Source organism: Ammospiza caudacuta, chromosome 10 (assembly GCF_027887145.1).
Source record: "Ammospiza caudacuta isolate bAmmCau1 chromosome 10, bAmmCau1.pri, whole genome shotgun sequence".
Classification (NCBI taxonomy): domain Eukaryota; kingdom Metazoa; phylum Chordata; class Aves; order Passeriformes; family Passerellidae; genus Ammospiza; species Ammospiza caudacuta.
Window position 1 is genome coordinate 18,701,955 of NC_080602.1, and position 27,020 is coordinate 18,728,974.

Below are 27,020 nucleotides of genomic sequence, written 5' to 3' on the forward strand. Positions count from 1 at the left end.
CTGCAGTCTGGGCAAATCCAATTGCAGGAGCTCTTTAGACCCCACCCAGTAGGATTTTAGTTGTTAGAGACAAAATGGATTTAGTGCTAGATAATAAAAGCTAAGCCTAATCTTCCTTCTCTCCACACCTGCATTGAACATATTCTTACTACTGACCTAAAAATGTTTTGGTTTTTTTTTTTTTTTTTTAACTTGATACTGTTTTTACTCTTGCCTTCCAAACCCTGCCAGTTCCTGACACCAGGCCACTTATTTCAGATACAGCTGCTTTACTAGTTTCTCATATTCTGAGCACTTCTGAAGACAACTCTGAAAGCTACTTTAAAATTCTAAAAAGACAATTTTCCCACAGTTCCAATCATTATTTCAGAACTAAAAAGAAAGCGAAAAGGATGTTTTCAAAAATAGAACCAGACATGCGTGTTACATGATCAGCTAAAATCACATTTAATGCTTTTGTGTCTCAGCTTCCATCTGTAAAACTGTGGTTCCCTGCCCTGTTTTCCTCTTCTGCGCTCTGCATTTTGGCTACAAAACCTACCAGGCAGCAGCTACTCCATATAGATCTTAGGAATGGTGTATAAATCTCAGCTGGGGTCTATATGTTGCAACACAACATATTAGAAAAATTCTGGTGAAGAAATTAATTTGTTTGTTGATTTTAAAATATTTTTTTAACTAAACTCAAGATACTATGAAGGCAGTGACTTGTTTTAAACAGTGTCTTTATGTCCATATATATATATATATGCACCATATAACTCCATGGTTATATAGCATATATATATATATATATATATATATATATATATATATATATATATATATATATATATATATATAAGATTCTGCAGCCTAGGAAGCTCTCACAGCAAGACTTGCAGTAAACACTAAGTGATTCTAATACTATGGGCACAGTAGAAAAAGCCTTGAAAATTTAAATGGCATAAAGACATTTAAATTATCATAGCTAAGAGGTGTGGGCAGTCCAACCTGAACTATATAGACATGATTAAAAACTGAATTATATAGAGGTGGTTAAAAACAAGGGGACAATCTACTCAAACTAGATTTCACATCAATAAAACTTGTGACAGTTACTGTATTGAATGTGCTATTCATGTATATTTAATTGATTTTATAAACATTCTCACACACACCATACAATCATAGCAAGGGTGAGCAAAATTCCAGCCTTAGAAGTATTACAGCACTTGCTTTTTTTAAAAAATCCAAGTTGATGCAAAATTGTTAATGAAAACAACTAAAATTACATAGTTAAACATCTGAGTTTTAAAAAATATAAAAGGTAAAGTTGTTCTTTGCACCTACAGGAAAAGAAAAGAAAATACAGTGGTAAGGGGAAGAATGGATGAGTCAACTATGATGGAAGAGGGGATGTACTGGTGAACAAAAAGAATAATAGATCAGCTATTGCAAAAAAAGTCCTTATCAGAAATAAAGTTTAATTCTAGAAGAGTCTACTGAAAGGTCAGTGTCCTTAGTAGCTGAGAAGAGGAAATCATAAAACTGAAGGTAAAACAAAAATCTACTTAAAAGTCATTTGTAATTGATGAGAACTGGAAGACAAAGATGGCATCAGAGACTGTTGGCAAGAGAATTCCTCCATATGGCATCTATTTCTCATTAATGCTCTGGGGGAGGATCCCAGACATCCCAGCAGGTCCTGTCGTGACTTTGGACTCAAAGCTGTCCACACACTCAGCTGCTCCTGGCTGAACTCCACTTTTGCTGCACATAATGCACACAGCATGCCAGGAACACAGACTGATGAACAGCTCCTGTCTCTTGGATCACACCTCCCATAGTACCTTTGAAAAGGTGGAAACCTCTCCCTAACCATGCCACCAGGACATGGCTCAGAAAATCTTCTCAGATTCTTCACATTTTCTGCTGCTAGTATAGAAACTTTCAGTATTCCCTCTGGAAGCTGCTCTTTGAGCCCCTGGAGCTCATTGCCAATTCCTTCTCTCAACAATAGCTAAGCCTGAGAGCTCTTCACCCACTACACTGTTTATCATCAGCTCTGGATTGGTTATTTTGGGACAGCTTCATTGTGAACAGTGCGTGGCAGTGACTTTGTAGTATTTTTGTCTGTGCCACTTGGGATAAAAGCAGCTTATTCAGAGATCCCAGCTGAGTTCAGGATCCTTACAGCACCCACCAACATCTCTATGGAGCACATTGCTTGTAAGAGACAAAATGAGTTTAATATGACAATCTCAGTAAATTACACAAGAGTGCCTCAGTTTCAAAAGCTGAGAGGAGGTTATTAAACAAAGAAAATTACTGTAGGTAATAAAAATCACTGACACCTCAATGGGAATTGCCTGGGTTAATACAGACAGGGTGGAGGACACTCCAGACTTGAAAAAAAGAAAAGGGTCAAAGAGCAGAATTTACTCAAATTCCTATGGATTAAGCTGCTAAATAAACCAAATTTTTTCCTATGAGCATAATAGATATAAATACATAGAAGCAGTCATTGCACTGCAGCATGCTGAGAGCCCAAACAGATGTTATAAGGCAAGAAGGATCTCGTGTGTGCAACACCTGCACCAAAACCGGCACGGTGCCACGCTGGGGCTGCCACTCCCGGTGTCCCCGTGTCCCCATGTCAGTGCCAGCCTGCAGGCAGAGCAGGGCCCTGCACACTTTGGCCACAGGGCTGGTGATCTGCCAGCAGCTGACAAACTGCAGATTCACATGCACTAACAGCAGGCCCTTCTGTTTTAACTTAATAGCAAAAACACTATAGCACAATCACTGATGTGTAGCTAGGATTTTATTTAATTCGTTAAATTGTTTACTCTGTGTCCACATCCTACTCCATTTCCAAGTCAAATTAACACATCATTTCAGACTAGGACAAGCAATCCATCCTGAATACTGATACAAGCCAGAACGTGATTACACTAAACTCAGTTTATAAATCTTCTTCATTGACTCTTTGTCAGGAAACTTCACTACACACAGAAGGAAATAAAGGAACAAACCAAAGATTGTATACTGAATAAACAACTAAAATGGGTATTTTAATTTACATTTGTAACTTTCTAAGAGCTTTCAAATTTCAAATTCAAATGGCTTTAAATAGTATGATTTTGACAAAAAACATTTTTTCCTCTGTGAAAGGTATTAAGAAATTGAAAAGCTCAGGGGAAATGAGGTTCCATTTTTCACATTTCTCTGCCTGTGCAGTGGGAGAGGTATTTATCATGCATAGCCTGTCCTCCCCCTTGGATGCTGTCCTCCAGTTTGGACTGGAAGCACTGTGTGTGAGAGGATCATTAACCAGGGTCATGTACATCATCTCTCCTCACAAATGAGCACTGTCAACACTGCAACAGCCACAGAGACACTGCATAATCAGGGCCCAATGCACACATTGTGGCTCACACATGACAAAGCAGACAGACTAAAATGCACAAAAGAAATCTGGTTTTCCCTGAAACATACTCCTTCCAAAGCAAGGGCAAGGCAATAGTGTCATGGCTGCTGCAAGGCTCCTTGGAGCTCGTCTGTCCTACATGCAAAGCACAGACCCTACACAGACACCTCTGGCCCTGAGGGATCCTACCACCAAAAGCTATCACAAAATTCTATTACCTGGCTTCCAGATGGACAATGTCCTTATCCCTTGGATTACACGAAGTTTCAGGCACGTGACAGGAGCTTTGCACTGTGAACACATTATGAAAAAGACTGGAGACAAATACCAGGTTACAGTGCCTTGTACAAATCATGGTGTAGGGAATGAGTATTGTTTCATGGAGCAAAGAGGTGGGTCACAGAGCCATGTCACACACTGATTTCACATCCACACACTCCAAGAAAACACCAGCTGCATAGATTTACAAAGCAATCAGACTGCATGGTGAGAGGTACAGAGGTATATGGAAGAATTGTTTTCTTCACACTTATATTCCTGTCTCTGAGCTCTAAATGCAGTTCTCTCTGACCACTACTGCACTGCTAAAATTACAGGAAATTAATTATTGAAACTGAATTTTTGTCTGTTAAGCTTTTCCCACACAATCCTGTCTTTTACATGGCACTCTTGACCCCTACCGCTCTGGAAATCATTTTAGGTTCCTCTTTTTGCCATAAAAGAGAGGAATGCAATGCAGTACTGAAGAGAACTGAGTAAGATTTTCATCTCCTTCCAAGAGTCTCATGATCCACTCTTAAATCTTTTTCCATTATTATTTAATGGTATTATAATTACTGTTACTCTCCAGTGTTCAGAATAATCACAAAACAAACACAACCTTGATTATGCTCATATTATTATTTGTATTACAGGGGCAACAAGAGATTTTGAGCTTTGCCAAAGGAACAGCTGAACATGCATCTCCAAGAACCCCCACCTAATCTAGAATGAGAATTTGTAGGTTATTATAAACAGAAAAAAGAGAGAGAAAGGGCAAAATACAAAGGTTGGTATACCTTGTTTTTATGCTCTTATTTTCTTACTTTAAAAGTCTGACATTTTTCTTTTGAAAAGATTCTTTCCTTCATGAAAATGGTCACCTAGTATAAGACATATAGGACAATCAGCAGTCCTACTCTCCACAATTGGCTCAAACCTTATTGTTTAGGACAAGCTCTTCTCTAAAACCCTTAAATACTGTTATCTCCTCTGCTGCCAATCCAACATTTGCAACAGCCTCAATAGCTTATTCTCTGCTGCCAAACCTGCCTCCAGACACACTTTTCTGGAGCAACTACGAAGTCACAGATTTATTTATCCTCTGAAACTGTGGGCTGTATTTATCCTCTAAATCTGAACAAGCACGTAGCAGTAGAGCAAAGGCTCCTTTGTGGAGAAAGCACATAATCTGGAAGACAGACGGGTGTCTCTCCTGCTTGATGCTGCTCACAGACAGCAGAGCAAAGGAAAATAAGTGTTTGATTCACTCTCTCACACACTATCAAGTGAGTCAGTTAGTCAGAAAACCTGATTTTACCATTCTCAAGTGATTTCACTTAAACTGTGAAGTGTCATCCTCTTTTGGTATTTGCACTTTTCCCAGCAGTGACAATCCAAGCAACAGAGGGGCAGGTCTGAACCTCAGAGATGAAAGGTCCCAATGATGGGCATGAATTTATCCAAGTTAAAATTTACCTTTAATCAACATCTTTATACTGTCTTTTCTGACACAGGAGAGCAGGTCTCGTATTTTGAAACATTTTTTAATGCAATCCAGAATTCTCTTCCCCTACAGAGCCAGTTCACCATATCCACTAACCTGACTGAGCATTTCTGGCAGCAGCTCCTCCTGGTGCAAAAGGCTGGAGGCTCCCAGGGCTCCCACCCCAGCTTCAGCTGAACCTGGGGGAGATCTCACAACAATTTGGACAAAGCTCTGTAGGTGAGACAAGAGCTGGGAGCTGCAGCTGGCCAGCCCTGGTGTTAAGGAGATGTGCCAGCCTCTCACAGCAATTACAAAGTGTTGGCCCTGACTTGCTGCAAGGGGTAATAGTTCAGCCACCAACACAAAAAAAATATTGGCAAGATGTAGCTGCCTTTGTAGAATCAGTTTACCTAACTAAGATGGGAAGGCAGAATAGATGAACTACATACAAGCATTTGATCAACTTTTTCATCTGAATTTGCATTTTAACCCACACAACTCTCAAAACAAACACATCAATAGATACTCTTTTTATATTTCACATCAATGGCCTTTACATGAACCTATCATTTCAGAAGATGAATCTTTCCTGTTTGAAAATTTCAGATTGGCAGGACTCAGGAGTCACACTAAGAGGGCCATAGGTCCTTTTACCACCTAGATTCACAGATTGCCAGCAAGAAATAACTGTGAAATTTATGTTGCAAATTATTATTTAGTCTTTGAAAACCTGACAGGTTTTTCCCCCCATTCTGACTTGAGTGCTAAACAGCAGAGGAGGTGCTATAAAACATCAAGAGTCTATCACACCCTCTATTCTGTGTATCTTATTTCCCAGTTTAGTTTAGAAGGACAAGCAGAACAAGCCTGCAAAGTCCATAAGCCAAGTGTTGCTCCTAGCCCAATAAATTAACCTTCAACAAAATTATTCCATCCCTCCCCATCATGTTTTATTTTCCTTATTTTTTGATTTGAGACATTAACCTATTACATAAACCCAGGAGGAAAACAAATAAGGTCTGTTTCTTCAGATGGTCTGATCAAGGTAATATTGGATGATCACAGGGCAAAGCCTAAAACCCAGCCTGAAAATCTCTAAGTCCTGAAAATGAGCTAACAGGATTTGCTTATTTAAGTTTGGAAGTCCAAGTGTGTAAAAGCTGGAGCACTTCACTAAATTCCTCCCCAGGTAAAAAGACCAAGTCAGCTCACTGAAGTGAGCAGGAATTATATGCAGCTGAGAAACCAAAGGTTTTCTTTAGGTTTCCTGTGGAGGCCTACCTTACAGCAAGATCAGTGAAAAAAATCCTTTCAAATTCACATTTGCAAAGGTGGCCCCATAAAGCTGGCAGAACAGCTTATGGCAAGATCTGGTATTGCACATTCTTTTTGTCTTTAAGTGCATAAAATGTATATCAACACCTCCTCTGACAGGGTCACTTTGCTTGTTTTTGTGTATTTAGAATTTATACAGTAGCATTTAATCAGATCTTACACCTTCCCTGCTTTTACATACACAGGTACTTGACTACTGAAAGACAGGCTTTGCCTCACATCCTACAATTTAACTACAGCTATTTTCAAATTAATGTTTTCAGATGTTCTACTTTCACATTTATTTTCTGCCAGAAATATTGTCTGGCATGGTATTAAATAAAGAAAAAAAAAATATTCCAGATTATATGTCACGGCAAACAGAAGTCATAGACTTTGAGAACATCATTATAAGCTGATCATCCTTTAAAAATATTTAACAATAAGCTCCTGGGTCTGCTTTAGCAGCTGAACCTGAACTCAGTGAGGAAGTGACTGAACAGAATCAGACATTCTCATTAAGTAAAATTAGCCAAGTGCAATTTGCCTGGCTGGTTCCCTATATGTATTAGCATTTATATTCAGTCAGTGATGAGCATAATCAGGTTTTTTGAACAAAAAGGGAAAATCTCCTCAAAACCCATAAACCTATCAGGTTTATTAGTAACAGTTTGCACTTCCATTGTAAAAAGGCAGTTAAGAAACTGAAGAAAATTGCCTGTTCAGAAGTGTATCTGAGTAGCTACCAGCAATCTTTCCTCAGAGCAGGCACATGACCTCACATGCATGCTGGCTGATTGCTGTCAGATTTACTGGAGACAAAAGGAGATATTTCACTAAAGGACAAATGCCAGGAGCTACAAAGAGCTGCCACAGGGCCTCACTGGAAGGGACAGGTTTGCCCTCTGATTGCAAAGATTGTATCACAAGGTCTTTTCCCTCCTTCCTCAATGAATGCATCTCTAAGGGCTGTCAGGCCCAAAAAACAGAAAAAGAAATGTGGTGGCATCTAAGGAGATAAGCATCAGCAACACTGCTAATGTGACAAACAGAGAGCAGAAACAACCCCTGAGAGCCTGGTCCTGCTGGAGGGCACTTCCCTGCAGCAGCAGAGCTGAAGGTGAGAGGCTGCAGGAGTACCCAGGGTGGCAGGAAGGTGCTGCTGGGGCTGACCTGTGTGCTGATACCTCCGTCAAAGGCAAGCCCACACCCCTTCTGAACATCAGAAAAGAAGCAAAACACTTCATAGATTTTAAGACAAGCTATGGAAAGCAGCACTGGTGAAAAAAAAGTTCCACACAAATAGCTTGTTTTATAAAATTCAACTAGGTAATGCCCCTGTCAGACAGCTGGGCACAAAGTATGTCCTAACACGTTGAGAGTTTTGAAATTTGTTATAAATTATGTCTCAATGCATCCTGGCTTTCAAAGCATTACAGCAACAAAAGCTGTCCAAAGGAACGGCATTGCTGCAGCCCCTCCCATGTGCACTGCACACCTTCAAGGTATCAGGAAAAAAACAACTTAATGACAATCACCCCAGAACTACAGTTTGTAACTCTGGTTGTTCTCCTAAGGCAGACAACTGCTTTATCTGAGCAGCATGAATTGAGGCTTTAACCCTCTGTTGTTTGTTCCTCTTTCCTTGGGTCCATGGCTAACTGCTCTCTTTACAGCACGTTTCTATAGTGACCAGCTGCTGAACTGATACTCAATATATTTCACTTTTCACCTGCCATACTTCACATTTGGAAACTCAGAATGTTATTTAAACAATATTCTGAAAACTTGCCCTCAGGCTGTAGTAAGAGATGGCACACTTTATCACTCTAACTTCCCTAGCTCTTGAAAAACAAATAAATGCACCATTTATAGATGAAAGAAAAGTTATCATAGCTCAGTAACAATTACTTGAGACGCCAATATATAAGGAATCAGGAAGAAACAAATTCCCAATATCTCAGAGAAGTACCAGACTCCCCCTTTCAAGCAAGCATTTAATTTCTCCAGCAGCTTTTTTATTGTGCCTCAGTTGTCTTAAAAGCCCTTTGCCTCAAGTACAGCCCCTTCCTAGAGTAACAACCAGGACAGCTTTTACAGGAGGATAAAGCACTGTGGTCCCCAAAGGAGACAGGAGCCCATTTTTAAACCCATCTGGCAATGAATCATCCTCCCAAGACAAAGACTAAAACATTAAGAGGGGAAGACAGTAGGTAGAAGTAATGCAGAAACAATTTTATAAACTCAGCTGGTTCAAGTTTTACACATGCAAATAAACATTATGAGAGGGGAAACAAGAATGAGATGTGAAGTACTGAGCAGGAAGATCAGGTGTATTTATCTTCCTGGAAGATGGAAGATATTAAACTGTGCTTTCTCCTACATTGCTGCTGCCAGTTATTGACAAAGTTGTCAATTATCCAGGATGATTTAGACTGATGATACCTGAAGAAATGAGGATTTAGAAACACTTGGGACTAAAAGGGGAGATAGGAATGCCCTGCAGATGATAAATGGAGTGGATTGAAAGAAAAAGAGCAGAGAGACGGTTTCAGAGGGTATAATTAAATATCCTTAATTAGAATATTACACTACTACAGTGAAACTAACTTTCAGAGCAGGATTTTAGAAAATAAATATAACTGAGTGGATGAAAGACTAAGACCCTTCTACACCATAAGACTGGCATAGAATTTATTCAGATAACTTCTATTTTGCTAATGTTTAAATAACATAATTATACTTCAAAATTGCACTGATTGTGCAGGTCTGCAAGCAGTCAGATATTAAATCACCATTAGATGGATTTTACTGAAATTGCTCAGACCATGCATTAGGGAAAGAGGACAGTGCTTGATTTCAATAGTTGAGTAATCATGTAGCTTAATGCACATGGATAAAGCAGGTACCAACAGGTATGTAAGTTATGTAGCAACAGGGACAACGTTTTTAAATTGGTCCAGGAATAAGAATTTATTTAGAGCAGGGATTTGTAAAGCATCTTGAAATTCTTAGAAGAAGCTTGTTACAACATCACAAAGCTCTGCTCTATGAAAACATACTCTGCTGGAGTAAGGGATACTTGCTATCACGACTTTTTCAATAGAATGAAAGATATTTTACTATGTTCATGAAGAGACAGTTGCCAGGTTAGGATTTCAATGCAACACTCGCAGGAGCTAGGCCTAAACCACAGTTTTGGCATTGTTTGGACACACAAGTTTCTTAGCTCTTCTCTACCTCTCTTATATACAATGTGTCCCAGCTGAGACAGACACAATACAGAGTATCACCACACAATTTCAGAAAGCTTCAATCTATACAGAGTAACACCTTACCACCTCAGAAGGCTTCAAGCATCTGCCCAGGCACAGTAACAACCGGCAACTTCAGAAGGCTTCAAGCGTCTGCTCTTGTTCTTTAGCCCAAGCTTTTATCCCCTCCTGTTGATGCCCTGCACCTGTGTGCCCTCTGCTCCTGTGTGGTTGGTCAGTGCCCCTGGGCACTCCATGGCTCCACAGCTGTGCCCACTGGGGACGAGGCTGGGCCAGCCCCACTCCCGTCACCACAAACTGGGGACCTACAGCAATGGAGCAGCAGTTCCACCCTCCCAGGCTTCCTAAATCCACAGCCAAGGTATCAGGGATACAACTGATATATAGGGATGTACAGCACAAAAAACATTGACATAAGAGACTGTCAGATATGATTCTGGCAACACCCCAGTGTTACTTATACAACCATGCCAAAATAATTTTGGTTACTCATATTACAAAAATTGCACATTCCCAGCATGTAAAGGCTTTATTTGCCACATTGTCAGGAATTCAAGTTACTTTCATTGATCAGGAAGAAGAGATGCTGAATGGCAGCTGAAGGTGTTTAGGAAAGGTGAAAAAGCTAAGTAGAATCCAGCAAAAACCCAGGCAGATCATGCTGACAAGACAGAGAGGGCATTGAAACACTAAATTGGCTATTTCAGGTAATCATCACTGAAGATCAATGTACTTCAGACTGTATCTGTCCACACAGCTCCTGCCTCAGTCTGTGTCTGAAGTCACAGGGAAGTGTAATGAAATACATTATTTCAACAGACTATATAAGCTTCAAAAAAATTTTACAATGGCTGTTGCAGCAGCCAATTCCAAATGTAATTTATAAATACAGAATTCCTTAGTCTTTTTATTGCCATTTTCTACTTATCATAAGTAGAAAAGTTCAGGAAATAAAAGGAAAAACGCCCACCAACAAACCACTAACACTTCATCTTGGTTTGCTCAGCCTAAATTTTTCTGCTAGACAAGGCACCCCTCTACTGGGCAAGAGCACATCTAGCAGCAGGGAGGGGTGAACAAAACTGATGGAACAGGAAAATAAAATCAGCCTGTACAGACTGAAAATATAGGTGAGGAAAGAGGACTGAGGCAATGTATGGCTGCCCAAATGCCTGAGAAAATAAGGGGCTTAGGTGTGAACCATTAAACAAATAATTCAGAATTTAGACTTATTTCTCCAGAAAGTAACATTTTTCATAGTATCTTTAAAATTAGTCACCTTGAAGGAACTGCCATCCTGAAAAACACCAGTTCTCTAACTCCAAAAGCAACTGCAATATTTACAATAACAGGACATTGAAAGAGTTCCCTAAAGTGAAAGACTTTTGCCCAAGAAAAAGCTGAATTATGAGCCATGAAGCCTTATTGAATCAATCTGGCAATGCATCAGCATGAATACTTATGCATTCATAACATTGTTTTCCAGGAGAATGTATGATAAACCTTAAGCAATCCTTCAGAATAGTTCATCTTTTTTCCTTTAGCCATTACTTTCTTTTTAACATGACAACCACAGGACAAATACAGGACAATTTCAGACATCAGCAGTGATGCAGAGGAAAAAAAAAAGACCTACCAGAACCATGTGTGGTATCACACACATTTTTGGGAAATGTCAGGTAAATCTTCCTCTGACCTCTGAAGCATGATAAATAAAGAAGTTCAGCCTTTTTCTCATCAGCACTGAAACTGGAGTGTAGCTGCCCATTTTGCTTCAGACTTCTTGTTTTGTTGTGTTCGACAAATGACTCAGCTCTGTTCTCTAGGGGTTGCACTACTACTCATTTTTAGACCAAGGAAAGATTATAAAAAAGGCAGTTTCAAAGTAGCATTCTATGAAGACGTTTCTAGGAAACAACTCTTTTCTTTGTTAAAAATATAAACACAAACCAAAGCTTGATAATACTTTTTGCCCCTTTTATTAAAAACAGTCATTCCAGGTGACATACAATTGGCAAAGATACATATGACCAAATCTCTACTTTTAAGGAAACTATTTATAGATTATTACAAAGTGACCCCATGTGTGCAATGACCGAGTCCTGTGCTGGTTTTTCATACTGAAATCTTCTGGTTTTCTTTCAGCTGCTCAGGAGATTCTACTTTCAGTTTGTCTGTGTGATCAACAACAACATACTGGCTTCAAAAGATATTTATTTTAGATATCTGTAAGTGCCCACAGTGAAAAGCTGCACCTGCTGTGAGATATCAGACAGAAGAGTCTCTTTGATGTCTCTGCCATCCAGGTTTGTCCTTTTGTACCACTTCCCACATGGAAAGCTGTCACTCCAAGCCCCTCGTTGTGTTAACCAACATTTGCTCCACTAAAAAAATTTCCTAAACCATTTGTTTAGGGACCAGGAAAGGGGACAAATCTTACCCATAGGAAACCATCCAGAGCAGAAGTCTGCAGTGACAGAAGCAGATACAGTCTCAGTTTTCTAACCAAACCTACAGAAAAACTTCAACTGTACAGCACCTATATTAACAAGGGGAGGGGAAAGAAGTATCTTCCTGTAGTCATTACCCACACTCTCAACAGCACTGCATCAAGTAAGAAAGAATATCAGTCCATGTACCAGGATGCTTTTTCCTATTTCCTGCTCTTGTTTTAGGTCAGCTGGAAGCTTCTTTTTTCAGTTTTTCTAAAATCTCATCTGGTGTCGCTGATACCAAAATCTTCAGCACTTTGTCCCGTGATTTACCCCCCTGGTTTAGACAAACACAGAAAAAACTCATCTTTCAGAGAATCACCCTTTAGGGTAAGAAAACAGTGCAATTCATAAAATGCTGATAAACAAATGAAGCAGTTTGCCCATGATTCAGGAAAAACAAGACTCACATCTTTTTTTCTCTACCTTCTCACAACATTTCCTTGGTCATCTTATCCTTTACTATTAGTCTTTAAAAGACTTCTATAACTACTCCATTAAACCAACAGATAAAAATAAAAAGCACCATTTTTCATTGTGCTCTTGTGCTTATAAACTATAAATGAAAATGGCTGGAAACTGACTTCAAGTACAATGAATTAATAAAACAAATTATTTATTCAGGGAAATGAATAAAACAAAGAGTTTCTGCTCACCAGTCAAGACATGTAAATTCTAATACAGAGAAACTCTTGAGGCCTAGCTACAACCCAAGTGCTTACATATGCTCTTGCTTATGTGTGACAGTTAAATGTCAGAATCTTTTGATTCAAATACATAAGAAGTTATTTTTAAAAAATGAAAAGTTATTAATAAAATGCACGTTCTCTGCAGAACACAAATTCTGTGAACTCATTTGACATGAAACTCATTTGACAGAAAACATGAACTACAGAGATTTGCAAAACATTATCATGATAACCCCTCTGGTTAAAAGATGTCAAGATCAGCCATAGTTCTTCCTACACTAAGTTTGTTCTCAATGAATCATTCCATTAACTCAACTAAACTTTTTAAAGTTTTTAAAGTGTCTTTCAAACTGAACTTGGAACAGCTCCCTGTATTCAAAGTGTAAGTTTCAAAATCTTGAATTTCAAATGCAGTATGGCAAAGCTGAAAGGAAAAAAAGGAAGTACCTTCTCTAAAACAACATCACTCTTCTTCACTTCAAGCACCTTAGCGAGGTAGCGACACAGTTCTGCATTTGCCTCCCCTTCCGACGGAGGTGCAGCAATAGCTACACCTACTGCCTCAGCCGTCACATCTACAGCAAATAGTTGGAGGATTTTATGCTCAAAATATTCAAAAAATCACGTCATAGTTTCTTAAAAATGAATGTTTATGCTTTCAAAAGTATTTTGATTTAAAACGGAGTAAATGCATAGATTAGCAGGTGATGGCATTTTCACATTTAATGAACTCCCTTGATTGTCGGCCAGTACAATCAAATATAAACTCCTGACAATACAAGCAGTGATTATGGCCAGTCCTGTTACATGGTGCCAGTCCTGCCTGGCCCCATGTAACACGACTCAAATCAGGTTACCCCTGCCCCAGCCCCAAAAGCCGCTTGTTGAGTCAGTCTGCTCAGAGAGTCAGGCTGTCAGTAAATTCCCAAGGGGCCTGGACACTGCCACAGCCCGTGGGTGCTGCACACGGGGGATGTCAAAGCAGTCCCAATGCAGGAGCAAGGCCAGGGCTTTAGAGGGACAACACGTTTTATTAGACCCAACTTTTATGGCTCTAATAAGACCGCACAGACCCTTGAGACACAAACGGCCTGCACGAAACCACAGATGCCAAACGGAAGGATTTAGGACCAGGATTTACCCCGTGCTCACCGCCACCCAGCGCTGTACACAGGGGAGAGCCGAACTCCTCGCTTCAGTCTCCGGGTGGGATTTTGCGCTTTCCCTCCCTCCGCCCCTGTTCCTCAGGGTGCAGCGATGCAGGGCCCGGTGCCCCGGCCCGCAGACCCACCTGTGACGGCGCTGCAGCGGGCACCGGGCTTGGCGCGCACCGCCACCCTCACGGAGCCGCCGCCCGCCGCCGCCACCGGTCCCGCGGCGGCGCCCGACTCCGCGGGGCCCTTGGCGGCCGCTTTTCCCTGAAACAGAGGAACAGGCGCGGTCACCGCGGGCACCACCCGCCCCTGCCCCCCTTCCCTCTCCGGGCCCTGCCCGCACCTTCCCGGGCATGGCCCCGCCGCTCCACACCGACGCCGCCCGCACCCGCAGGAACCCAGCGAGGCTCGGCATGGCCGGGGCGGCCCTTCCGGCAACCGCGCCGGGCCCGCCCCGAGGCGCCTGCGTGTTCCGCACGGCCCGGCCGGGCCGGCCCTGTGTCCTCAGCGGCTGCTCCGGCACAGCCTCGCCCTGTGCCCGCCGCGGCTGCTCCGGGACAGCCTCGCCCTGTGCCCTCAGCGGCTGCTCCGGCACAGCCTCGCCCTGTGCCCGCCGCGGCTGCTCCGGGACAGCCTCGCCCTGTGCCCTCAGCGACTGCTCCCGGCCGGGCCGGCCCTGTGCCCTCAGCGGCTGCTCCGGCACAGCCTCGCCCTGTGCCCGCCGCGGCTGCTCCCGCACAGCCCGGCCGAGCCCCGTCCCTGTCCCGGCACAGCGCCGTGCCCGGGGACAGGAGAGCGCTGGCGGGATGTGCACAGAGCCGGACGTTTGACAGACACTTGTTCTACACACAGCCTTTGGACACCCCAAACCTGCGTGACCTCCCCATTTTCACCCTTAAGAAAGGAAATGTTCTTATTTTTTCTCCTGCATTCTTAAATTTTAGTATGACGTGGGAGAGGGTACAGGTCTTTGTACACCAAGCCATTCTGTTACTACATGGTACATACTGCAAAGCACTGAATACTATATACATACAGCATTTGCATCAAATGATTGTATGCAATCTGTAAAATTCCTTGCACACCAATAATCCTTAGGTTTATACTCATTTTTTTAGTATTAGACTATCCAGTGATAAAATAACATCATTACAAGTCTCGTATGCTCATTTTCACATTATACATCTTTTATAGGCACATATGTATATATACAGTGGCTATTTGCATAACCAGTTCTATATTCCAAAACAGCCCTTCTGAATTAAGAGAGATTCGCGAAAGATCTGTTTCTTGCTGAATTTGACTTGATATTTATTTCTTCAGTGCTGCTGCAGATGTTCTCTGCAGTGCAAAGTCCATTAATTCTCCATGGCTCTTGGAAAAAGTCAAGATGATGGCAATATGAATGCAGCTTTGCTGACGTACTTCAAAAAAATACAGTAGCAATCCATGTCCATAGGGTCAATCCAAGGTCATTTTGGAAAGAAGTGCAAGATGGGACTGCAGCAGCAGCTTTACTGTCTTTTAAGGACAGATTGGAGAAAACATACACAAGTTGTTCATAACAAGTAAGGATTTTCCAGTTCAAAAAATGAATTTTACTACATGAGAAACAAAGGGATGAAAACACAAAGTAATTAACCACAAGGTACTACTTAAAACAAACTTTTCAATATACAGAGTACTTATTCTATTAACATTTCGTTTAGAGGAAAAACTAAATTACAATCTACCAAAAACGATGCGGAAAAAAAATAGCTTTTCTGGTACCCCTCAAACAAATTAGTTTTTCTTTTTACACATTAAAGTAATTTAACAGAATTTTTTTAACTGCTGCCAATAGTGAGCTGAAGTCCACTAAGACACCAACACATTGCAGATCATCATGTGAAACTAAGTATAAAATATTATTTCTGGTATCTGTCCATCTTCTATTGATGTACCATTGTTGTTACCTGGTGAACTATAAAAGACAAAGCATGTTTTGCTAGCAGTAGGAGATTCGTGGATCACTTTCTTCAAACCTTTTGTTCCATAGTGGGAATCAGGACCCTGAAAAGCATCACAAGAGATTAGCAACAGAATGGAAGTAGGCAGGACCCAAAAATTGCTGGTGGTCAAGCACAACTGACTTGGGCTATTTTAATAGTATAAAATTTCTGTACCCACATCATATAAATTATATACAAAATCACAGGCAACAGAAGCAAGGGCCTATGTCTAAATAGCAAAAATATATTTCTCTGACAGCAGACTTAAATCCATTGATTTTATCCAACTAGTAATGAATACTTTCTAGTATTTCTCCTTATCACACAGGTTGCCTGTATTCTTACTTAGTTCCCTGACTCAGCTGCTTTTTATGTGCAGTATTTTTCCAACCCACCAAACTCTGATTTCTGTATAGGAAATTATATTTAGAAGAACATTAAAATTTTTTGAGAAATAAATTTGTCCACAACACTAAGAGGAGACTTTCTGAGAACAAGTAATTCTTGCCTATTATTTCTGCGCCAGTATATAGAAAGAGATAAAAAAAGCTGTTTTCTTGAATTTAGCTAGTGGTTAGAATATCCTTGATAAAAGAAATCAAACTTAAATTCTGATAGAGAGCTGCCAGATTATGTTTTCTAGATAGTGCTTTTTTCCCACACAGAACCAGTGACCTCCATTAGAACTATTCTAACTCCTACATCAAGCAAAAACGTGGGAAGGCACAAAGGATCCACTTATGAATTCCATGCTGTGGCCCAGAAGAGATGTAACAGTCTTACAAATTACAGCAGAGTTCTAACTGCGTCCTTCTTTAGCCCTAAAGTTAAAATAAATGCAAGATTTAGAAGACATTTTCCCATCAGAAGACTGATAAAAGAATAACTCTTGCATCAAAGTAACACTTTCTTCTGTCCTGTTAGACATTCTTACTTTCAAGGTTGCACAAGCTGTGTAGCAAACCGTGGGCAGGATCTCTATGGGCTCCTTGAACATAACTCTGAAGGTGCTGGCTGTTCCATCACAGCTAAACCCAGTGTCGTTCTGTCCCAGTGTCTGGTTCTTCTCATAATCAATTATCTGGGAAAAAGCAGGAACATTGTAGCTTTATGGAGCTTTATGGCACGAGAAAGGCTCTGACTGCATGCACGTGAGAAAGTTGCAAGCAAACACTTGCCTACCCCACCCAGCCTAATGCAAGGACAGTGCAATCCCAGCTGGAAGGGAGCTGTGATTTCCTGACTGGAGCTGACACAGCAGCTCGGAACATGGCTCTGGGCACTGCTCCAGCCAGGTGAAAGTCTGTGCTTGGGAGATGGAGAACAGCTCTCACACCTCCAGCTCCTGACCTGCATATACAACATCTAATCCTGGGCTTAGGTTTGCTGATCTCTGTACACCTTCACAGCCCACATGAGGGAATCTCATTTGCTGCCTGTGGCTAGTTTAGAAAACAAGTTCTTACAGATAATGTCGGCAGTCAATGACACCTTCATAAAAGAAAACAAAAACTTGTGCTGTTATGTTTTATACAATTTATTTCCAATCTTGATTCAGTATAAAAATTCTACTCAGATTTTTTATTTTGTCTTCACACACAATGTTTATTTTGCCTTCAATTTCAGTAGTGAGTAAGAATCACTAGTTCCAGTGTAGTAATAGCACAGGGTAAAACTGTGCCAGTCATGGAATCCTAATATCTTGCTAAAAAGCTTAGAATCTAAACAAAACTAATCTCTACGAGAAAAATAATTCAAATAGACTGAAATTCCACTCAAAATGGAAAAAAAATATAGTGCTGGATCAATACTCCTAGAAGACAATCCTGACCACAACATGCTGAGGGATCTAACAGGCTACAAGAGCAGGAAATATGATTTTAGTGGTGTCTTCAATTGCCTGCTGGGACAGGGCAAGGGTCACATCAGGACAAGAAGCAGGAGGACATTTTTAGATGCTATCACTGGCCACTTCATGAGCCTGCTAACCAATTGCTCAGTAGGAAGAAACGCAACCCTTGATTTGGTACTGAGTGATGAGCAGGATCAGATTCAAAATTTCATAATGGAAACACTATGTAACAGTGTCCATAATATACTGAGAGTCAACACTCCCACATGAACAACAAAAGCAAATCCCCCACAGCTGTGCTAAACCTCAAAAAGAGAAAAATGAGGAGGCTTATTCAAAAGAAACTAAAAGGAACAATTACAAAAATCAAATCTCTGTAAGAAGCACACAGGCTACTGAAGAACATAACATACCCAAGTGCAATATCAGTACATATTTCCTATTAGGAAAGGCTTGAGAAAAGAGGAAAAAAGCTGGATGTTGAGAAACACCTACACTGAAAATGATTGAAGGACAGGAGAATACAGGAGAAAGGGAGCAGAGTTCCACAGTTCTTTTACCTAATCACCCACTTGAGCCCACTTGTGACAAAACACAGCTTAGACTCCTGGCCTGTCAATTGCTCCCTCCCAAATATAGACCAAAGCTTCTGCAAGTGCTACAAGTGTAGCTTCCTTTTGTAAGTTCCTACAAGTGTACAAGCCTGTTTAAACATAATATACTATACCTGTATATTAACTTGATAGTCTGTGGGTCCGTGAATAGATCCATATAATCCAAATCCCACTATGGAAATTCTTCTGTTAACTGTGAACCTGATAAGACACAAGAAAGGAATTCAAATAACTCTGGTGAGTGTGTTACCTTATTTCAAGCAGGAAAAAGACTCCCACTGAAGAGTAGGGAAGTAAACTGAGAATGGCATTGCATTTTTTTTAAATAGCATTTTTTGTTTAGATTTCAATACTAAGAAAAATGCTTTGCCAGCTTCATAGGTTAAAGCTTTGCTAATTCCTCAAGATATTCAGTATTAATAAACAAAACATAACCAGATTCTTTTCAGTATCTCCAAAATGAAAACAGATCAAGACTTGGTATTTGAAAAAGAAATATACAGATAACACCCAATCATTCTAGAATGCACCCAATCCTCCTGAATCTCATTCTTGTTTTTATCTCACGGATGTAATAGCTAAAAAAATGGAAAAGATCAAATGTGTGCAACAGAGCCAGCATGTCTGCTACTGTATCTTATACCAAAGAGTCAGAGTGAATGACTTGCTCCCTTTCTCCCCACCCATTTCCGTCTCCCCTTCACAGAGTTTGTGAAGCCCCACCTGATGCGGTCGCTGGTTCCGCTGTAGCCCCAGCGGCTCTCCACCTGCTGGAACCTGTTTATGCTGCATTCTTTTCCTCTAAGGCAACACCTTGGTCGGTCAATATAATCGACTTTAGGCTTGGGATTGACAGTAAAGTGCAGAAAGAGATTTACTACTTCCCGATCCGACAGGATTCCAGACTGAGCAGGACCTGTGAAAACATAAAACTTGTAAGATGGTTTGAAGGATTACTCCAGCTGTTGTATTTAAAATTTATTTAAAATTCACAAACTGAAGACAGCAATAACATTTTCCAATGGCCAGAGCATAATCTGCAGAAAGTTTTGCTTTCATTTGTGCATCACAACTGTTATTTGTACAATATTAATAACAGAATTGAGTGTTAAGCATCTAAACACAGTTAACAGCACTGAGACATGGTCTAACAGTAAGACAAAGAACTCCAGGACTCACCTGCTGCAAACTCTTCAATAGTCATTAGCGGAAAACGGATTAAGGAAAGAGCTCTTCCAAGGACTTTCTGTTTGTTCCCGAATGTCACAGGCAGTTGTTGTCTCTGACATTCTGCTTCTGCCCAGCGAACAACAGCTCCAAAGAGCCGACTTTCTCGAATGCTGAGCGTGTCCCTTTCTAGAACTGCACATAATGTGTCTGGAGAAAAAAATGTTAGCAGCTTCAGATCAGTTTTCATTCAAGCCAGTAACAGTGCTACACTATGTAAGCTTAAAATACTAATTACACACTAAGAACATTCATAACAAGACTATTAGCTTTGTCTTATTATTATGTGTGTATATGTATTACACATAATTTATCTTACATAAAAAATAATCTCTTTGACATATAGATGCCAAACTACAAGTTAATTTTCCTGCTATGAAGACAGGATATGAGCTTTCTTCTGGATTCATAAGAGTGTAACTAATCTCTATAGTGATAACAAGTATCCTGAAGGATTTCCATTGCTAGGGCAAGATCGAAACTGAAAGTCACCAAATAGTGAATGCAGAATGCAGACTACTAAAAAAACAGGTTACTCATGATGACACTAAAAAACCAAGTTGCTCACAATGACAGTATCATATTCTCATCTGGGCAGCCACCTGCCCATCTGGATCAACTACAGCCACAAGCAGCAGTGGTTCACAAAAACCAGTTTAAAGATGCATGTAAGTCATCTTAAGCACTGACATATTTGCTATCCACAAAGCCTGAAGGTGAAACACAAGATCTGAGGCAAGGTACATGTTTAAAAAGCAACTTTTCCTGTATTTATTACTCCTCTGGCCTTCTTTCAATAACAGGTATGCACAAATTATCATTGAATACAAGTCAAAAAATAAATGGCTTTCTATATTCTGAATCTTCTGTCTTTGGGAATTTTTATCTGCCTTGAATTTAAGTAAGGCATGTTTGCAGTTAGAGAAAATAGCATATTGGAAAGTCAAAACAGACTGAGATTTACACCAAGACTAAAGATTGCTCAGTCTGAATACAAATCCTACTGAACATGAGTTAACAATGGCTTTAAAATTTCTTTATGCAGTGAAACACCTTCCTTCAGTATGGATTTTTCCCACAATCTAGCTGAATTGGAGTAAAACCTTAGATACATACAGTAGCAACAAAATTGAGTAAGTAAATTTACAACTGCTAGCTTTTGATAGAAGATTAAACAGAAACTAGCAGTTCATGTATTCCTTTTTTAAAGCAGATTTCATTAATTGTACCTGATCTGTGCAACTGAATAGATAAATACCATGAGGCAACAGAACAGTGTGGTTCCTGTTGCACATGAAAAGCAGCTATGGATGCCTCAGGCATGAGGCACAACCCTCAGCAAGTGAAAGCTTTGCCTTCAATGAAGTGTGGTGTCACCACAGTGGGAGCCCTGGGACACCACCACTACTGAAACGGGGACACAGGGCAGTGGACACCAGCTCAGGAGTGAGGCTGAAGGAAAGCACTGCAGGGGTGGATGGCCCAGAAGGGAAGAGGTGCCTGGGACTCTGCACACTCAGATGGGGGAAGGAACCATCCTGGGGCACTGTCATTCCATGGACACACAAGTGACTCACCTATGTCGATATCTGTAAAGCCTTCTGCACTAATGGCATCCATGGTGCTTTTGTCTATTGTGTCCAGACAAAGACTAGCAAGCTGAGGTTCATCAAATAAACGAGCCTGGAAAGATAAAGAAATACATCTTAAGCATAAAGCTGACAAACTGATAATCTTAAAAAGCAAGCATTTTACCTCTAATATAGACATAAATTGAAATAAGTTGATTTGTCTAAGTACTCTTTGTGTTTATACCTTACAGAGCACTTAAAATCTCAAAGGAGTACATAATTAAGGAGAATTAGTAATTTCCCTCCAATTGGGAATTCTTCTAGTAAATCAAAACTAAGCTTAAATTTACCTACTTGAGTAAGCAGCATAAAGGCATTATCTGCTCGGAGATGCTTTGTTAGGAAATCCACACAATGTGCTTCCAGGGCAGGGACTGCATACTTTTTAGCAGTGTATAAAGTAGTCATGACTGTTTCTGGACCAATTTGAACTTCATCTGAATAAAGAAACCTATAAATCAATACACAAATACAGATCATAAAAACATATCTTTAGAGGGGCAGCCAAACACAACAGTCTCTTTGCATTTAGAAAACAGCCCAAGAATTTGCACTGTGAACAGTGCAACAGCTGACCTCACAGCATCTTTCTAAATAAAGAAGGTAAGTTAAAAGGTTCGAGAAAGACTATTATGTTAACCTAATGGCACATGTTTGTTTTAAATATGTATTACTCCCTAGGACTGATCTGGCTTAGTTATACATAGCTCCCCAACTGTAAACAACAGCTGAGCTCAGAATTACTTAACCTACGAATGCACACTCCCAGTTCATCAGGAAAATATCAATGCACAAATCTCTGTGGCTGTACTCCTGAAATTCATTTACTGACAGTGCACACTGGCTTCCCCTCCATGAGGGAATAGTGTCAAGGACTTAGATTGTGAGAACATCTTGTGTCAAAGTTACCCCTCTGTAGTATTCAGAGAGGAAAGGGAGTACATTCTAGCACATGACCTTGACCCTTCTGCCACGCTCTGGCTTGTCTTCAGTGCCTGAGGCAAGAGGATTGGTTGAGATTTCAGCATAAGCTGTGAACCAGAATATAGGAGCCTCCACCAATACCAGGGAAAAAAACTGTTTCCTGAGCAGTTGTTGTCTTTTTAAAAATAACTTTTCTTAGAGGTGACATTTAGGATAATTTTAGCGAAATTTCATCAACCTTTCAGATAACAATCAAGAATATAGTCTGTGATTTACAAAAATACATTTCTCCCCAACACACATAGGTAATTAAATATAATAAACCAGGGAATACTAGCAAATGCAAGAATTCCACAATGAAAACTGTTGTTTTTTTCTTTAAGTAGAGGTTTCATACTGAAGTTTCATCAGTTCAATTAGAACTGATTTATGCAAGCTATGAACTATTATTACCTGCTGATGAAAATGATGGGCTCACTTGTTCCTCACAACTGCTGACAAATTTACTTCTAAGAAACAAATATTTCACAGGTACACTTTTACATACTAAATTGACAAGCTCTTCATTAAAGCACAAGAATGGTGCATTTCCATTTTGGTTCTAATATTTAAAATAATCAGTTTAAAATACTATAACTTCTGTTGCATGACTTGATAGGAGCTTAGAGTCCAATTCATGTAAAATTTGATTAACAGGCTGTAAAAAAAGCAGTATTGCCATGCAAACTGCAGTATACATTTTACCTAACAAAAAAACCTAATCCCATATTGGTTTTGGAACATGATTTTGGTTTTATTCCTTAAGTGAATCCAATCTGAAGCCAATGAAGTGACACACCAGAGGGGCTCATCTGGCTTGTGTTTCACTTTCTGCTGTACCTTCCAAAGAAACAGGGTGCAGTCCTAGGCGTGTCCTCCCTGCACAAATCCCCTGCTCCTGTGTGCCAGGAGCTGTGTCTGTGTTACCTCTCCCCTCTGTGGCATGCCTGAACTAGCACAGCTTTCTGTTTACACCTCTGCTCCTCCTCCACTTAACCCAGTAGCACTGACAATCACTAATTTTATTGGCATCCAGGATGAGGGAATGGGAAGCTGAGGGATGTATGTGCACAGTGGAAGAACATTTTTAGTGACCAGAACAAATTTTCCAAGTGACCAGTCAATCATTCAGTCTATAAAAGCCTCTCATACATTTTATGCTATTTTTCTTTACTCTCAGGTTAGCACTTCCTTACCCCCTTGTGTGAGCATCCTCTCAGTAGATGAAATGTTTTTACCATTATAAAAGCATACAGGAATCCTTTTTTTAAGTTACTCTTGATTACCCCTTTATTTACTGCTTGCCAAAATTCTCTGAAAAGATTTTTGGAAGGCAGACTGTTAACATGTGGCATATCATCACTTTCCTTTATTCTGTGATCAAAGGACAAGTTGGCTTATTGTAAAATATGAATGAAAATTTAAAAAAAATCTTAGTAAAACCAGCAAAAAGAAACCATAAACTAGAAACCTACTGAGACAAGCTGAATTTTCTTGATCATTGCTACTCATTTTGTAGTGAGAAACACACACAAAAGTTGTTTCATTGGGAAATATATTCAAACTTTGTGACTTTGATATTATTTCAGCTCTTAAGGATTTATCTGTCAAATTACTTTTTTTTCATTAAAAAAACTTTTCCTTTAATTTACAAGTAGCATTTGCCAGTAGATCCTTATGAAACACATAAACTACAGACACGACTTAACAAACCACAAGTAAATAAAATGGAAATGAGCTGAGGAACATTAAATAATTAGTAAATTACATCTAGAAAGTTTTGCATTATTTAAGCATTTCCTTTACTTGATGTTCATTTGCTATGTGTATTCAAAGATCCTGACTTAATTTCTAGCCAATATACTTCAAACTGCTATTTTCAAATATTAAAGAAATGGTCTGTGAAATGTAATTACTATTATCTGAGGGAATTACTAATGATAGATAGAAGAGGTCAACAGTGTAAGGTACCATTCCTGCCTCTTTCAGTCAAGGAAAAGATCCCATGTTGTTTCCATCATGGAAGACGCCCAGCACTGGCGTGTATCACAGAAGTTCTCCCTAGATATGTTTTTAACAAGGTACTGCAATGTGTATTTATTTCAATATAAGCTCAGAGAAATATACATAGCATGGGAGAACGTCCTGAAGAGCTGGCACAGACAGCAAAGCTGAGCAGCTCCAGCAGGCCAGCAGTGTGGTGACATTCAGACAAGGCAGAGCTCCCTGACGCAGCTCCCCTGGCCATTTCGCACTGGCAGCCCTGCCAACACAAGCGCTTTTGTCTGCTCCTAACAACATCTCTTCATTCACTCCTCAGTGTTCAAATGCCATCCTTCTTATCTTTACTGAGGACTCTCTTAGAAATCTCTGCTCCTGTGTTTCTATTTTCATTATTATAGCCACTTTTCACTGTCCAGCGTTTTTCCCACATATACAGACAGAAACGAATACATGTGCACTGTAATTTACTTTTAAACTTCAGAACCAATTTGCTTGAAAGACACTTCCCACTACCTCTTGCTCCTCTGCACAAAAAATCCACAAAGAACACTTCATTTGCTAACAGCAACAGAAAGAGATTGCTGCTCATGGGGTTTTTGTGCTCATCACTTGCTTTATCTCCTGTGCCCTTGATTACCTAAGGACCAGGCAACTCTTCTAATTGTTCCTGTCTCTTAGGCCTCAGCAAAAGAACAAAGTCTTGCCAAGACTTTGGAGTTTCTCCTATTACAAAAAACTCTGAGACACTACATATTTATTTCCAGGAAACAGTATTACTTGTTTCACAAATGTTCATTACAGAGAACAGTTTTATATATTTTATGGTTTATATTTTTTGCCGAGCAGAGTGGTTTCTCTGATAGAAACCTTAGGGTTATACAGGTTATAAAGTTATACCGCACCACAGCCCAAGGCACAAATAAACTATTAGCAACTGTTTCTATGAACACAATCAATTTTATTTGTCACTACAGCGAGTAAAGAGAAATGGTAGGTAAACTCATCAGTTTTGTGAGCACGTGAACTAGCAGATCCTACTCTGCCCAGATTAGAAATCACTTGCACACTTTATACCCTTTCTGCTATCACTGCGCTCCCAGGGTCACACTCAGATGGCCTGGCAGTGAAAATCAGCTGTTTACTGCCTTCTGCTGCACGTTCCCTCTCTGCACAAGCATGACTACAATGGGCGTTATTATAGCAAAAAGATGTAACAACTTATTATCATCGCTGACAAAGAAAAGCGAACAGGAAGATGACTAAGACTTCCAAGTAAGTATCAAATTTCAAGGTAAGCGTCAAATGAAAAGAAAAGCTCGGTACAACAGCCTCTGTCCCTTCTTAGTCACTATTAGAAGACGGCTGGATAGCTGCAACACCAAGGGGACCCACTAATTCCCATCACTTTACTTTAACAAACCAAAACACTGAATCGAAGCACCCAACCAGACACCCACCGAGTGCTTCCCTAAACGTACAGTCAGCTGGCATGGAATTAGGGCACTTCTCTCGGGAAAACAGTGCAGGGTAAAGGGCAAGAGGGGACCAAAGGGCAAGAGGGGACCAAAACACGGTGGAGGGGCGGTGTGACCTTGGAGCCCACAAGGTACTGCCGCGCCTTCCCCGCACCTCCCTGCAGGGACGGGCAGCGGGGACAGGCCGGGCTCTGAGGGGACAGGAGCCGGGAGGGGCCGCGGAGCGAGGAAGGGCAGCGGCGGCCAAGCGGGGCCGCGGAGCCCCGGCCGTGCGCGGCCGCCCCCGCCCCGCGCTGACCTGAGGAGCGCCAGGAAGGCGGCGGGCTCCACGTCGGGCAGCTCGATCTCGGCCGAGGTGGTGGCCATGCCGCCGTTGAACATCGCGTCGAACACGGCGCTGCCGGCCGCCAGCACGAACCGGTGGGCGGGGATGCGCTGCTGCCCGGGCCCGGGGGGCGCCGCCCCGCCGCCGCCGCCGCCGCGGGCGCTGCCCTTGCCCACCACGAAGTGCACGTCGCTGAGGAGCTCGTTGGAGAAGAGGAAGGCGAAGCGCTCCCGCAGGGAGCCCTTGGTGGCCTGCCAGTTGTACAGCGGCTCCCGCTGCAACACCGCGCCGGCCTCGGAGGCGGCGACACCCGCGGCGGTGGCGGGCGGCGTCTCCGCGGGCGCCCCCGGGCCGCCCCCCGCGGCCGCCATCGCCCTCGGGGCCGCGCCGGGCCGGGCCGCGCCGGGCGCTCCGTCAGCGCCGCCCCGGCGTCAGCGCCGCCCCGCCCTGCGCCGCGCACGCGCCGCTGCCCGCGCAGGCCCCGCTGGAGCCGCCGCCCGGCCTGACCCGGGAGGTGCCCGGGATGTGCCCCCGGAGGTGCCCGGGATGTGCCCCCGGAGGTGCTCGGAGAGGTGCCCTTGGGTATGCCCAGGGTGTGCCCCGGGACGTGCCCCGGGACTGCGCCGCTCGCCAGGCCCGTCAAGGCGTCCGGGAGCGGCCGTGCCCAGGGAATCCCCTTCCCGAGCCGCGGGGAGGGAGCGGACGGGCGGGCAGGGCACGGAGCGCCGCGGCAGGCACGGAGCTGATAACGCCACAGCCGTGGGAGCGAATACATGGCAGCGATTGTGCTCGGGCACGTGAAATGCAAGTTCATTTCCATAACGCCCGCTCCGCTGCGGTAACAGGCAGAACAAG

General features: G+C 41.7%; 2 protein-coding genes across 2 annotated transcripts; both read right to left on the minus strand.

Annotated features, from left to right (window-relative positions):
- Window positions 1-11,728: 11,728 nt before the first annotated feature.
- Window positions 11,729-14,509, minus strand: C10H15orf40 (chromosome 10 C15orf40 homolog). Its single transcript, XM_058811625.1, has 4 exons — window positions 14,427-14,509; window positions 14,221-14,347; window positions 13,377-13,504; window positions 11,729-12,517 (listed from the first exon to the last, which is right to left on the minus strand). Exons 1-4 carry the CDS (start codon window positions 14,496-14,498, stop codon window positions 12,425-12,427), a joined length of 420 nt encoding a protein of 139 aa, XP_058667608.1. The 5' UTR covers window positions 14,499-14,509; the 3' UTR covers window positions 11,729-12,424.
- A 505-nt stretch (window positions 14,510-15,014) lies between these two features.
- BTBD1 (BTB domain containing 1) lies at window positions 15,015-26,536 on the minus strand. Its single transcript, XM_058811177.1, has 8 exons — window positions 26,139-26,536; window positions 21,693-21,849; window positions 21,345-21,450; window positions 19,720-19,917; window positions 19,264-19,456; window positions 18,654-18,741; window positions 17,009-17,155; window positions 15,015-16,135 (listed from the first exon to the last, which is right to left on the minus strand). The coding sequence occupies exons 1-8, from the start codon at window positions 26,534-26,536 to the stop codon at window positions 15,977-15,979; spliced, it is 1,446 nt and encodes a 481-aa protein (XP_058667160.1). The 3' UTR covers window positions 15,015-15,976.
- Window positions 26,537-27,020: the final 484 nt, after the last annotated feature.